General features: G+C 43.1%; 1 protein-coding gene across 10 annotated transcripts in view; it reads left to right on the forward strand.

Annotated features, from left to right (window-relative positions):
- tiam1b (TIAM Rac1 associated GEF 1b) overlaps positions 1-14626 on the forward strand; it is a 77315-nt gene that overhangs the window by 57566 nt on the left and 5123 nt on the right. For 7 of the 10 annotated variants that reach the window (XM_070543537.1, XM_070543539.1, XM_015951353.2 and 4 more), the window contains 11 exons: positions 6046-6231; positions 7063-7131; positions 7416-7541; positions 8248-8356; positions 8714-8893; positions 8977-9095; positions 9174-9282; positions 11796-11854; positions 11990-12095; positions 12167-12254; positions 12370-12542. In XM_070543537.1, the coding sequence (XP_070399638.1) occupies positions 6046-6231; positions 7063-7131; positions 7416-7541; positions 8248-8356; positions 8714-8893; positions 8977-9095; positions 9174-9282; positions 11796-11854; positions 11990-12095; positions 12167-12254; positions 12370-12542 (1324 nt within the window). Of the gene's footprint in view, positions 1-3870; positions 3926-5826; positions 5952-6045; positions 6232-7062; positions 7132-7415; positions 7542-8247; positions 8357-8713; positions 8894-8976; positions 9096-9173; positions 9283-11795; positions 11855-11989; positions 12096-12166; positions 12255-12369; positions 12543-14626 lie in introns of those variants that run through there. The other 3 variants (XM_054742641.2, XM_054742642.2, XM_070543536.1) reach the window with 3 other exon arrangements.

Raw genomic sequence — 14626 nt, forward strand, 5'->3', positions numbered from 1 at the left:
TTTGTGTGAGAATCCTCCAAATGACAGCAATATGTCCAACTGGCTCAGAGAGTCTGGATTTTCAAATGAAAGAAAAAAAACGACAGCTTCAAAACCCATATTTGCAGAAAAAGTTTGAACAACTCGGCTGCTTAATTTTTCATCTTTCTAAATTGCAGCGATTTGAAACCATCGTTTAAACTACAGCAACCCCAGCTCCTACTTGGAGCTCTCAGCTGATGGACATTAATGTGTTTCCTATCTACACATTTTGATTGATTCAGTTTAAACTTTTAAGCCACTTAGAGAGAAACAAGAGGCAGCCACTCTTTACTGTCCAATCAGAACCTCTCTGCCTAAAGCAGGCCGTGTCCAAATTGTGGGCCATGGGGCCATTTTTGGCCCTCGAAGGGATTTTGTGCGGCCCTAAACTGCATTTCTAGAATGATGAATTTTATCTCTCCAGTTGGCTGTCTATGTGGAGTGATATCATCTAACGTTCTTATGTTTGGATTATTACCCTTTTAAGATAATTTTTGCATTTTTTATACTAAAAAGTCAGATTCAGAACTTCACTGAAATAAAAAGTTTTAATTATTATTTCTGATTATAATCTGTCGCTCTGAGGTTTTCATGCAAGCTCAACCTAAAAATAGTCTCCTACTCCTATCTCCTGCATTAGCTTCTGATAGAAAGTAGATGGTGAAACTCCAGAATTTGAAAATCCTGACAGATCTACATCACATTGTTACTCCGCACCGATGAACTCACCATCTTGACCCGTGACGGGGAAGGCTGTTGTTGGTTTAGCGTCCAGGAAACAGCAGAGAACATCTCGACTCGTAGAAGCTCACCATTAGCATTAGCAACGCCACCATACAGCAGAACTCCCCCAGGCTTGTGAACATTGCAAAGCAAGCAAAGTCAGTGGTAGAGTCACATTGCTGTTAGCCAATCAAAGAAAAGACGTCCAAATATCAGGAAATAAGACCCCAAATCCTGTCGTGTTCTGCCACGTTCTCCTCCAGTATGACTTCTACATCCTCAAACAGGCGCACCGGGGCTTTTTCCCCCCGGAGAACAACTTAAAAGGCATTCATTCCCACTAGAGACCACTGCAAATGTATTAAAAATATGAATAAAGTAGACCTTTAAGGTATCCTGAGTGAAGACTTTGCATAACTGTTTGTCTTATGCCCTTAACGTTTTGATTAATCAAACATTTAGCAAAGCCCGCATGCAGACAGGTGGCTTTCAAATCCAAATACCAGAGGATGGTATTACCCTCTGATAAACCACATTGCTGTGGGTGAGTCTAAAGCCTGATTCATGCTTCTCCGTCTGAGTCAGTGCGGAGACACGCAACACCATTATCCGCCCTTGCGGGCCTGCTGGAGAGTTCTCTTTTCTAAACATCCGTCCGTCGAGATGGAACGCAAGCTTGTGATTGGTCAGGACGCCGCTGTAGTCTACACCACCACCGTTGCGCCCTCAAAAACATAAAGAGAGCTGAGGATAACTAGTGGCAGACACGGAGCAGCTTGAAGAATACCTCGCGAAAAACCTCTAAAAACATGAACGTTTAATTCCCCGTGACTGGGGAAGTGAAAAGATTTCGCAGCAAGCGTTTTATTTGTGGACAGAAATGACAGGAAACGTGGGTTTAGAGGTGGTGAGCACATGAAGAGGTGGAGGAGAATGAGAGACAAATTTGTCTGTGTTAAAAAGTCTTTTATATACAAAAAAAAACACAAAATAAACACTATCTTGGACCGGATACATGACAGGATACCACAGAACAGCGCTATGCCCTCTGTTGTCCTGGTGGGGAATTGCTTTGCAACACCCCCCAGGAGACGGAGAAGTATGAGGGCAAAACATCTCCGTCCGTGCGTGTGTCTCTCCCTTTTGGAGCTGACTGAGAAGCATGAATCAGGCTTAAGGGTTTTGATCTAACAGAACAGTTTACAGATAATTGTCAGGGTCACAACAGTGCCATTCATTCACCTGAAGTAAAGGTTGCATCAAAATCTGTAAAAGCTTTGCAGAAATAACAGAATCACTGAGGCAGAGCCAATCTGTAATTTTGATTATTTAAATAAAACACTAAGGGGGGCCGACTGCATCAGCTTGCACTCCAGATTTGGCTGAAATTATAATCCCATTTGTACTGTAAAATGTATTTACAGTGATATATTTACAGCCATTGTAGCACTTACTGGTTGATGTGAGAGCTGCTTTTGAGAAATTTGTCAAAAGGGACAAATGGCTGGTCGTGCCTCACATATGAACGCCTGCTTGATTAGATAACACTGCTGTTAATCATTGTTATTTACAAAGCAAAAGAAGAGGAGCTGTGGTGGCCAGAAAAATAGTTCATTCTTCATTCACTTTGATTTATTACTTCTTAGCTTGATGGGGAAACTTAATTATGAAGCTTTTTTGTTAATAGGTTTATTTATGCGTGAGATGATTTCCAGAGACATGTAGACCGACAGTAATTTGGGTGTTAATTAGGACTTTGACTCCCCATCCTCTGTAGCTGTTTGGAAACTATATCATTTCCCAGAGGAAAGCTGGAGGTATAGGCCTTAGACCACAAAATTGCGATTGGTCAGGACGCCGCTTCTGGTAAATTTGTCAACAGCACTGTCGTTGTCCCGTCAAAAAGTAAAAAGAAATTTAGCGGCAGACCCGGAACAAACTGAAGAACACATCGTGGGAAAAAGTACGAAAATATTAACGTTTATTCACCTGTGACTGAAGGAGTACACAAATATGGAGCAAACGTTTTTTTATGGACGGAAATGACCGGAAACATGGGTTTAGAGGTGGCGACCGCATAAAGAGGTAGAGGAGAATGAAGGACAAATTCATCCGTGTTCTAAAGTCTCTGAAATATTTAAACACATCTCGTGGTCCGGATACATGAATGTAATGGTGGCATCATACCACAGAAAAGCACTACGCACCCTGTTGTCTTGGCGGTGAGCTGCTTTGCAACACTCCCTAGGTGACGGAGATGTCCGAGAGCAAAACGTCTCTGTCAATGTGTCAGTGTGTCTCTTGCTTGCGGAGCTGATGGAGAAGGTATAAATCAGGCTTCAGTTACAACCAATCAGCATGAGTTAACCACAAGTTCCGCTCAGCACCTGTACCTGCCCATTCCAAGTACCCACTCCCAGGGCCGCAGATAGGATTTTCAAACTGGGGGGGACAAAGTTCCAATGTACCCTCCCCCAAACACATGCACGCACACACGTTCACACACACACACACGCCCGCCCAGAGTCAGTCATTACCAGACAAAGTGATCAGTCAACAAAGACCAGACCTGCCGGCAATTATACGTTTTATCTAATATTTGCGCTCTTCATGCTGCGCGCATCTCCTCCTCTCCCCGTGTGAGGGATCAAGCCAAATGAGTGGAGGAACGCAGCCATTTTCCATAAATAGAGGCTCTTTAATTTCCTTTTTGTTTTCAAATATCCTCACAAAAACAGCTCGAGCTCATAAAAGAGGTCAAACAAACAAACTGAAACTCAATAAACTTCTAACTTAACATACTGACTGACTGAAACCATAACCGACCTAACAAATAAAGACACACAAGGGTATATATATACACACACTGGCTGATCAGACCATATGAACAATAGGGATTACTAGACAAACATTTACTAACTAAAACTAAAACCACAAATCAGTACAGTCAGATTGTTAATAACCCTAAACATCCTAACCCATAAACCCAATTATTTAACTTCAAACTTAAATTAATTAACAAATGACAAAATAATAAACTAAAGAAATCCTTCAGTCCCCTCTTCATGGAGCTATTGGTTTGGCCCCATCAGCTCCTCCTGTATTTAGCTGACAGAACCCCTTCAACCCTGTTTGCCTGTCCCATCTCAGGAAGCAGGAAGTGGAGAACCTCTCAGCACCGGTAAGAGAAAACAAATCAACTTAAATTGAACAAATGAAAGGCATAAAATACAGCAGTTAACTAAATGTGCGCGCTTACAATTAGAACTAATGCATTTAAGCCATCTAAACAATAAATCCCAAGAAATATAAACATACAAACTGCAATCATAAAAGTGCAAGAGTGTACTAACGTTCACCGTTGTGTGGACATGGATGTGGCCATCACACCCCGACTGGGAGCCTCTCGGCGGGAGGCAATTTTTCAAGCTCTAAAAACTCCCAGACTTTGCTCAGCCTGAAGGTTCCACATCTCTACTATCTTATGATGTAAAGTAGTAACTTCATGAGGGATCATTTGCAGATGAGACTTGTTAAAGTCAGCAATGAGGCTTTGGCACTTATAACGAGTAAGTCCCAACACTGACAACAATGTGCAGAAACCATAACCAACATGCATAAACAGACAGATCGGTCCCGCCTACTTACACTGTTGGTCTTTTTTAAATACGCAGTAATCGTTGCTTGCCTTTTTCACTTCATCCTGCATCCTAGCAGCAACCACTTTGGCGCCTCTGGAGTCGGTGTTTGTTTACGTCATGCTGCATTCAATGTAATTGGGAAAAGGAGATTCAAGCGCTTAACCTCCGATTTTGTTTTCTTTCTGGTCTTAGTTGGGGGGACGGCTCGGGGTCGATCTGAATCTGGGGGGGACAGATCCCCCCCATCCCCCACCCTAACTGTGCGCCTGCCCACTCCAGCTCAGGAACTTCGTTGGTTCCTGAAAATGGTCCTGGAAATTGGTCCTTTCGGCCAGCCCAGTGATTATGGAGACACACAGATGCTGTGAAGTTCTGGTCAAATTACCCTGAAGTTCTGTTAGTGGAAACATGCCTTATATACTTGAAAATGGCCCAGGAAGAGCAACTGGGTGAGACTTGTGATTAACTCATGCTGATTGGTTGTAACTCAGTGGGAAATGAAATGGTGGATTTCACCAAATAACCGGCATTTGTAAAAATGGAAAAGTTTCTGGTGCAGCAGAATAGAAGGAAAAGGAAATGAGCAGCATTCACACTGCTTTAAAATCTGTTTCTAAACTCACAACTCAGAAAAATTTGGTGATCCCTCTACAACGCTGTAATTTATCCCACTTTGTGGTCTCACCATGTAAAACGTTACATTTTATGTCACACTATTCTCATCCCCTGAATGGCATAAATTATGGCGTACTTATACAGATTTTTTTAATATATATTCTTTATGTCTGTGCCATCTTTTGGCACTGATCAATTACCTCACTCACTGCCATAACCGTCACGGCCCTGTCAAATTCCCCTCTCCCAGAAATTTCCCTGAACTTGGAAAAGTGACTTATGATAAAATACGTAGAATCTGTATTATATGAGCCTGAAACATCTTAGCTTTGTGTTATTTGACATCAGCGCTTAACCTTTTTTCCATCTTAATTTACTGCATAATGTGTCTCCATTAAGCTAGAATTATGTTTTGACAAGACGTGACCCTAGCTCTTTGTGTGGTTTGTGTTGATGTGACAAGCCAAAGGGGCATTTTCTTTTTATTTCTGTTTTTTTGACCGGTGGGACCATAGCCTGTTGCAAACAAAGTAACAGCATTTGCTCAGCCATGTACGCTTTTGTCGAGAGGGGTCTATTTTTGTCCAAAATAATAGTCTAATGCACATCAGGGCCAGTCACCATGGCAACCCATACTCATTGTGGACACACTGTTGTGAGTATATTTTGATACGGTGAAGGAGTTGAATCATTACACCACTAATCCATCACTGAGAAAGAAAGCACCAGGGAATGGGAGCAAAAGAGAGAGTGTGTGTGTGTGTGTGTGTGGGGGGGGGGGGGGGGGGTCGGAAAGTCGTAGTTATGATAGACTGAAAATAGACCGAATTAGTCCAAACGATTTTTTTAGAGCTGCCTCTCTGCCTCCATCCAGGCTCTCTCCCTGCACAGTCATGAGTCTGCTGTGCACATCCGTAGGTAGAAGGTGGCGCTTACACAGTATTACTTAAGGTGCTGATCGGTTGCTGTGTAGACATTTTCTTCTCTGTGACTTCAGGTTGGGGAACTAAATTTTAACTTCTCACTGGTTTGTCTCTTCTTGCAGAGTACGGAGCAGGTCGCTGCTTTTTGTCGCAGTCTCCATGACATGAATCCTCTGGAGTGCATGTCCTCTTCGCCAAGCCCGGACTCGCCCTTCCCACCTACCGCAACTCCCCGACAGCTCTCAGATGCCGACAAGCTCCGCAAAGTAATCTGTGAACTTGTGGAGACGGAACGCACCTACGTCAAAGTCAGTATCAGTCGTGGTTGTTGAATGAGGCAGATGTTTGTTAGTGCATGTGTTCCCTCCATCAATCGTCGTGGTTACCTTACACAACAGTCCACATTTATCTTTGTGTCTCCAGATATATGAGGAGGGAGACACAGCTGTGTCTTTGTCTGGATATTTTCCAATCTTTTCCTGTCCTGTATAAAAATGGCTCAGTGGAATAACTGGGTTAGAGACGATGTATAACGGGATGACGTCAAAACCGCCTAAAACACCATATCTCATTTCTGGGGGCACAAATGTACTTATTATAGAAATTGCATTATGCCTGATTGATTGGACTTTGTTCAAGCATCAGAGGGATGGCTTTACTTTAGTTGAGTGATTTTTTAACATTACAATCAGGCAGGTGGGTGCAATCTAACTGTTTGTTTGCAGATGTCGAACTTATCATTTTGCACCGGAAAGGACTAAAAAACACGACTGCTGCAGCTTATTTTATCCTGTCCTTGTTTCTACATTCTGGCTAATTGCAGACAATAGTCATGCAGTTTTTATTTATTACTGATGATTTGGGCTTTTTGGACTCCTTCTTATGGCCAGGAATTAGTTTGAAACTAGAAATGATATTCTTAAAAGCTTCTTGTAGTTCATTCTGGGTAACCTTAATCAGTGGGTCTGTTTCTGTTTGCATGCTTTTATTGTGAAAGGACTATTTTTACCCCCCAATCACCCCAGTAATATACCAGCTTATTTATTGCAATTTGATCATTGTTGCACAAAACATGTCAGTCTCTTGCATAATTACACTAAATAAATGGGTTTCAAACACAGTTAACACTTGCCTTGCAGGATCTCAACTGCCTCATTGGGCGATATTTAACCCCGCTGCAGAAAGAGACCTTCCTGACTCAGGATGAGGTATGTGAAATGTTACCCGTGAGTCTTTTTAAAAGCATCTTGCTTTTTAAATGCCAGCGCTGGTGAAATATTGTGATAAAAGGTTTGTTACATAATCATGTGAAGTGTATCCATGTAGAACAAAAAGGAAGAGGAGGTTTACAGAGTTAAATGTTTTGCATGCACTTGCAGTGTTAAAAGACTCTATGCAATTATCAAACTTCCTGAGACGGTTACAAGGGTTGGAGGCAAAGATGGGGAAGCATTATAGAATACCGTAACTGTGGGATTTGTTCGTGTTCCAGCTGGATGTGCTGTTTGGGAATCTACCAGAAATGGTGGAATTTCAGGTTGAGTTTCTCAAGACCCTGGAAGATGGAACCAGGCTGGTTCCGGACCTGGAGAAGCTGGAGACAGTTGATCAGTTTAAGGTACACATTGTCTTTGTTAAACAAACGTCTAATGCTGAGGGTCTGCAACATTCAGTAGCTTCTTCTGCTCTGGTAAACGACCAAAAGCCCACCCCAGTGCATGCTGGTCCAATACCAGTCACTGTATTTATAGGAAAAAGGACCACAGTTCTTTCTTATTGGTTTACAAAGAGCAAATAACCCAATATTAGAAAGTTACAGAACTCTAAATGATAATAAAAAATGGCTATATATATACATAAGTGTTTTATGGAATAATGATATTAAATTAATTTTTTTTTTCTATTTTTCAATTTCTTAATAGATTCAAATGTTTTCTTTACATGACAACAAATCTTTAATTGTAGATATTTTACAGAAGAGAAGAAAAAAGGATTTCTGACTTTAATCTTTAAAAAATGTCAGAATCCTTACTTTAATCTCAGATTTCTGACTTTTTCCTCAGAATTTTCATGTTATTCTCAGAAATTTGAGAATTAAATGGAACTATGTTCAGATTTCCTAGCCCCCTTCTTTAAATAGTTCATCAAAAACTGTAATTCTCTTTTTTGAAGGTCCTGAACCATTTGCAGCGAACAGGTTTTATAGAGATGACCTGAGGGAACAACTTGACTGGAAACTACAATCCAGACCCATCGTTTAATTAAGTGACATTAAATAACAAACATTTGAAAGACTTAACATTTTTCTTTTAAATCTGTTACAGAAAATCCTCTTCTCTTTGGGAGGCTCTTTCCTGTATTATGCGGACCGTTTTAAAATCTATAGTGCTTTCTGCGCCAGCCACACCAAAGTCCCAAAGGTCCTCGTAAAGGGTGAGTAACTATTCACCCAGGCTGACATACCACCTTGTCTGAAAGAAAAAAGTGTATAAATCTGCCAAGATACTGCAGAACGTCAGCCTGACCCCAGCATACTTTCAAGCTGGAAGCTCTCAGGGTTAAAAGCCCTGAAGGATTGTAAGATATGTAATTAGTCCTGCAGCTAGGACACCCACACTGCTTGTCTTTGTTTGCTGCGTTCCTATTGTGTGAGTCCACTGGTTATTGGCAGGGTTTCAGTGGATAGAAATAAGATTCTTTAACATTCTTAATAGAAGCCAAAGTTAAATTCATAGTTTCCAGTTTTACTGTACTCGGAGATCCATAGATGTTTCTTTTTCATCATTTCAGCCAAAACAGACCCAAATTTCAAGACCTTCCTTGATGAGCGGAACCCCAAACAGCAACACTCCTCCACCCTTGAGTCCTATTTAATAAAACCCATACAGAGGGTGCTGAAGTACCCCCTCCTGCTGAGGGAGCTCTACTCTCTCACAGATCCAGACAGTGAGGAGCACTACCATTTGGATGGTGAGACGGCTTCGCATTACTGTGTCAATAAATGTACATTCAGTTCAGCTCAAACCACCTTTCCTTTTTTTCTCCTACTGAAGTTGCCATCAAAGCCATGAACAAGGTTGCCAGCCACATCAATGAGATGCAGAAGATCCACGAGGAGTTTGGAGCCGTGTTTGATCAGCTCATCACCGAGCAGAGCAGTGAAAAGAAAGAGGTAGGAGTGGAAAAAGGTGGCTTACGTGTTCTGGCAATGACTGTTGAGTAACAGTTCCTGTTTTGATCCAATTGGCAGGTTGCTGATCTGTCGATGGGTGATCTGCTTCTTCACAACACAGTAACCTGGATCAACCCACCTGCTTCCTTAGGAAAATGGAAGAAAGAACCACAGATGGCCACATTTGGTACGTTAGACAAGATGACTGATCCTAATGAGCCGTTATTATGCTTACACCACGTTGACAAGTGTCAGCACAATTCGGCATCTGTTTGTTGCAACAATTTAATTTTGTTTTATTGTAACTTTTGGAGCTCAATTTTTATTTAAACTGGGTATCTGTCGATTCCTAAAAAGCCTTAAAGGTGCAATATGTAAGAATTCTTCAGTGACATAATCACAACACAGACTAATTTCTCAATCATATTGAAAGGAAGGATCTACTGAAACAGATTTTATTCTCACCTGTCTGGGAGGTTGTCAGTTTTTCCCCTTAAAATAAAAAATAAAAACACACAAAGAGGGACATAGTTACTGTTTACAATCAGTGAGTTTGTCAGGTTGCAGTTTCTCCAGGGAGCCGACACTACAGTGTGGGCATTTGTAATTTGACACCAGTAGGCAAAGAGCTTTAGAGTTGTTTAAAGAACCAAAGCCAGTAAACAGGAGCGACCCAGAAGTTATTTCTTGTACCCCTAAGGAGCCACGGCATCTTTTTGTTTTACTCTAATACCAAGTGAAGAAGGCTAGAGGCTAATGTTGAGCTAGCAATGCTAACAGTGATGTAGAAGCAAACATCCATCCATCAATTTCATCCGCTTATCCGGAGTCGGGTCGCAGGGGCAGTAGCCTAAGGCGAGAGGCCCAGACCTCCCTCTCCCCAGCCACTTGGGCCAGCTCCCTCCACCATGTCCTGGGTCTACCTTTAGGTCTCCTCCCGGTTGGACGTGCCTGGAAAACCTCACCAGGGAGGCGTCCAGGAGGCATCCTGACCAGATGCCCGAGCCACCTCAACTGGCTCCTCTCGATGTGGAGGAGCAGCGGGTCTTCTTCGAGCCCCTCCCGAATGACCGAGCTTCTCACCCTATCTCTAAGGGAGAGCCCAGCCACTCTTTGGAGAAAACTCATTTCGGCCGCTTGTATCCGCGATCTCATTTTTTCGGTCACTACCCAAAGCTCGTGACCATAGGTGAGGGTAGGAACGTAGATCAACCGGTAAATCGAGAGCTTCGCCTTCTGACTCAGCTCTCTCTTCACCACGACAGACTGGTACAATGCCCGCATCACTGCAGATGCAGCACCAATCCACCTATCGATCTCACGCTCCAGTTTTCTCTCACTCGTGAACAAGACCCCGAGATACTTAAACTCCTTCACTTGGGGCAGGACCTCATCCCTGACCCGGAGAAGGCATTCTACCCTTTTCCAAATCAAGACCATGGTCTCAGATTTAGAGGAGCTGATTCTCATCCCAGCTGCTTCACACTCGGCTGCGAACCGCTCCAGCGAAAGCTGAAGATCACGTTCTGATGAAGCCAACAGGACCACATCATCTGCAAAAAGCATAGACACGATCCTCGGGCCAGCAAAACGGATGCCCTCCACAACTTGGCTGCACCTAGAAATCCTGTCCATAAAGGTTATGAACAGAACCGGTGACAAAGGGCAGCCTTGGCGGAGTCCAACTCTCACAGTCAGTTAAAACAGTCAGCTTTAAAAATATCTCAATCTAATTTTTCCATTACTAACAACTCCATATTACAGTGAAATTAAATTAAATAGTTTGACTTGACTAGCATCTTCTGCCTTTGATCTGTAACTAGCAATGGGCATGAGATTGAGTTTATTGCTTAGGAAAATGGACTGCAGTTACCTAATTTGACCACAGGATGTCACTGTTACAAATTGCCATTTGTTTTCCAGAATTAAGGCCCTAAAACCTTTAAAAATGACAAGAAATCCTTAGATCCAGAGTCCAAAGTTCTTGAAAATTCCACAGACCTAATAAACAAAACTGCTTAATGTTATCTGAACATCTCTAGGAAGAATGTCAATGATTTCTAATTGGTGTTTTGCATTTTTGCAACTTGAGACTAGGGCGTGGCTATTTTCACATTAGCAGCTTTAGCCAGCAGCCGCCTGCGTGAGCCATGAGGGAGTTTGGTGGACATTATTTTTGTTGAGGGGTCAGATGGCCCTGTCATCCTCTACAGGGCACTTAGCTATCTGGATGTTCAATTTTTTAGCACTTTCAGTTAAAAAAAAATAAGATTTAGACACAACTATTTGTAAGGTGGTTGCATCCTTTTTTCATTTATGAATGTAAGATCTATTCAAAGTGGCCTTAAGAAGGTCCTAAAAAGTCTTAAATCTGTCTTCTTTAATCCTGCAGATACCCTAAAACGTAAAGTAAATTTTCAAAGGGAATGAACAGGTTTTAATTTTAGTTTTTGGTTGGATGACTTTACAAACATGCATAATAAATATGTCTAGCTTTCATGAATGCTTTATGTAATAATGATCCTGTTGTATATGTTTCATGCTTATTGCACTATACAAAAAGCAGAATTTAGTCTGCAGTAATTGAATTATCCTATAACATGAGTATTTATTAGAGTTACAAACACCAGTGTTGTTTTGATGAGTCATCTAAAGTGACTAACTGATGTGTCCTTTGCCCTGCACTCAAATGCTCTTTAGTGTTCAAAACCGCTGTGGTGTTTGTTTGCAAAGAAGAGTTCAAGCAGAAGAAGAAAATGGTAGGTTCTTACACAAGTAAGATGCCCTCAGTGCTACGTGATAGCTCACGTTTCAATATTTGTACATTTACAAGTAACAAAATAAAGCCTGACCTGCTTTTAAAATCAAGTTCAAATATTTTCAACTCACTTCAGGGAGGCTCTCATCGTGCCTCTATATCTTCAGAGGAGAGGGATCCCTTCCGGTTCCGTCACATGATCCCAACAGAAGCCCTTCAAGTCAGACCTTTAGCAAATGCAGGTAGGTTATGTAATCCGTATAGATGCTTAATTAAATACTTGAGTCTCTGATGCAATGCTTGCGTTCTGCAGAAGGCGAGAGTTCAGCCATGTGTGAGATTGTTCACACAAAATCAGAGTCTGAGGGAAGGCCAGAGAGGACGTTTCACCTCTGCTGCAGGTGAGGATTTCTCGCAGCGGGTGTTGATTTCCATTGCAGATGAAAGCTGATACAGTCATGCCTGCTTCTGTCAACAGAGTGCCAAACTGATTGCATGCCCTTCTATCTCCCTCAGCTCTCCAGAGAGCAGAAAAGACTTTCTGAAGACGGTCCATTCCATTTTGAGGGAGAAGCATCGCCGGCAGCTCCTAAAAACTGAGAGTTTACCCCTCAACCAACAGTATGTGCCATTTGGAGGAAAGCGGCTGAGTGCCCTGAAGGGAGCCCGTCCGGTCATAAATAGAGCTGGTAAATGCCAGTCTGTGGCTACGTTCACCCTCCAGCTTCCTGTGTCCCAGTTCACACATGCAATCTTTGATTGATCCACGTTTTAAGTTCACGGTTCTAAACAAAATTACTTTTAGCTCATTCACTGCCAGTGACGACTAAAGTCAACTGCAAATGACTAAAGTCGTCATTTGCATTTTTTTTACTGTTTGAGCATCGGAACGAGCCCCTGCGCCGAGAGAACAAACATCTCAGCTCTGAAGCCGATCATCCGCATACGTCACATGATCAGGAAGCAGAAAATCCATCTGTTAGATCGTTTTTGGCCGTTCCAGTAAACAAAAGTGAGGCGCGAACCGGAAAAGCGTCTGCCGATCACAATTTGACAACGGATTATGAAAGAACGGATAACGCTCAAAACACGCAGATTCTTCCTGATGTAAGAGGTGAGTCTCTGCTTTGTTTTGGTTGTTTTGGCGTCGACATCATCCTAGCGCGCAATGTTCTGTGACTCTTAAAATAACAGTAAAAACGGCGAGAAACGCTGGCAGCGAAGGCCTTTAGCGATCAGGAAACGGCTGGCAGTGAATGAGTCAAGGGAAGACATTTTTTCAAAAGAATCTTTTGTTGGTTTCAAATGTAGGGGTGTGTATTGGCAAGAATTTGGCGATAAGATGTATATCACTATACAATTGTAGAAATCACCAACAGCTGCTCAGGGGAGACAATATGATATATTGTGATACTCCAAGTCAGGCCATCTTTGCAATTTTTGATACTGAAAGTAATTGGAAAACTCAGGTCAAACGCTTCCATTCCACTATTACTGAGAGAGCTCCTTGCTCTGTCAGAATAAAGACTGTAAAAGCTGCTGCCACCTAGCAGTTGGAGGTTGAATTTCACCACAAAAACAAGGAGTTTAAGTATCTAGAGGTCTTGTTCACGAAGGAGGGGAAAGGGGAGCGGGAGATCGACAGGCGGATTGGGGTGGCACCTGCAGTGATGTGGACGCTGAACCGGTCTGTCGTGGTAAAAAAGGAGCTGAGCTCAGAAGGCGAGGCTCTCGATTTACTGGTCGATCTACATCCCAACCCTCACCAATGGTCATGAGCTTTGGGTAATGACCGAAAGAACAAGATCGCAGATACAAGTGGCCGAAATAGGTTTCCTCCGGAGTAGGGCTGCAACAACGAATCGATAAATTCGATGAAAATCGATTACTAAAAGCGTTGGCAACGAATTGCGTCATCGATTCGTTGTGTCGCACAACTCTTCCAAAAGCGCCCCCCCCCCCCCCCTTCCCGCCCGCCGTTGCGCGCAGACCAGAGCAAGTCAGATCAGCGCGAGGGAGAGCCGGCAGATCAGCGCGAGGGAGAGCCGCAGATCAGTGCGAGGGAGAGCCGCAGATCAGCGCGAGGGAGAGCCGGCAGATCAGCGCGAGGGAGAGCCGGCAGATCAGCGCAAGGGAGAGCTGGCAGATCAGCGCGAGGGAGAGCCGGCAGATCAGCGCAAGGGAGAGCCGGCAGATCAGTGCGAGGGAGAGCCGCAGATCAGTGCGAGGGAGAGCCGCAGATCAGCGCAAGGGAGAGCCGGCAGATCAGCGCGAGGGAGAGCCGGCAGATCAGCGCGAGGGAGAGCCGGCAGACTTGCGCTGCTGCGAACCGGTTCCGCATTGTTGCGCAGCGATCCAGGCAGCTGCTTCCAGCGCACGGTCCATTCTCAAAGTGGCGCAACCAAAAAACTATAATTAGCACACGATCGTTCATGTCCGCACATGTTCTCTATTTTCTGTCTTATTTGTGCCTGAAGCGCTCTACTGCGGAGCTCATCACCTGTGCTGTGGTGATGTCACCTCATGCAGCATCGAAAACGCGCTCTGCGCTTTTCGGTCAGGAGATCCCATTGATCTGCTCAAAAGTAACTGATGAGGTGAAAAGGTAAGAATCCAGGCAACAGATTTTCTGGAGAATTAAGAGGAGATGCAGGAAGATGAGAGACAGACAGGACAGGAAAATAGTTAAATAAAAACAAGAAAACAAAACAAAGTGTTGAAAAGTCAAATGTAGGTAGATTTATCTCCACTACACGTTTTTACCAGTAAAAAA

Source organism: Nothobranchius furzeri, chromosome 13 (genome assembly GCF_043380555.1).
Source record: "Nothobranchius furzeri strain GRZ-AD chromosome 13, NfurGRZ-RIMD1, whole genome shotgun sequence".
NCBI lineage: Eukaryota > Metazoa > Chordata > Actinopteri > Cyprinodontiformes > Nothobranchiidae > Nothobranchius > Nothobranchius furzeri.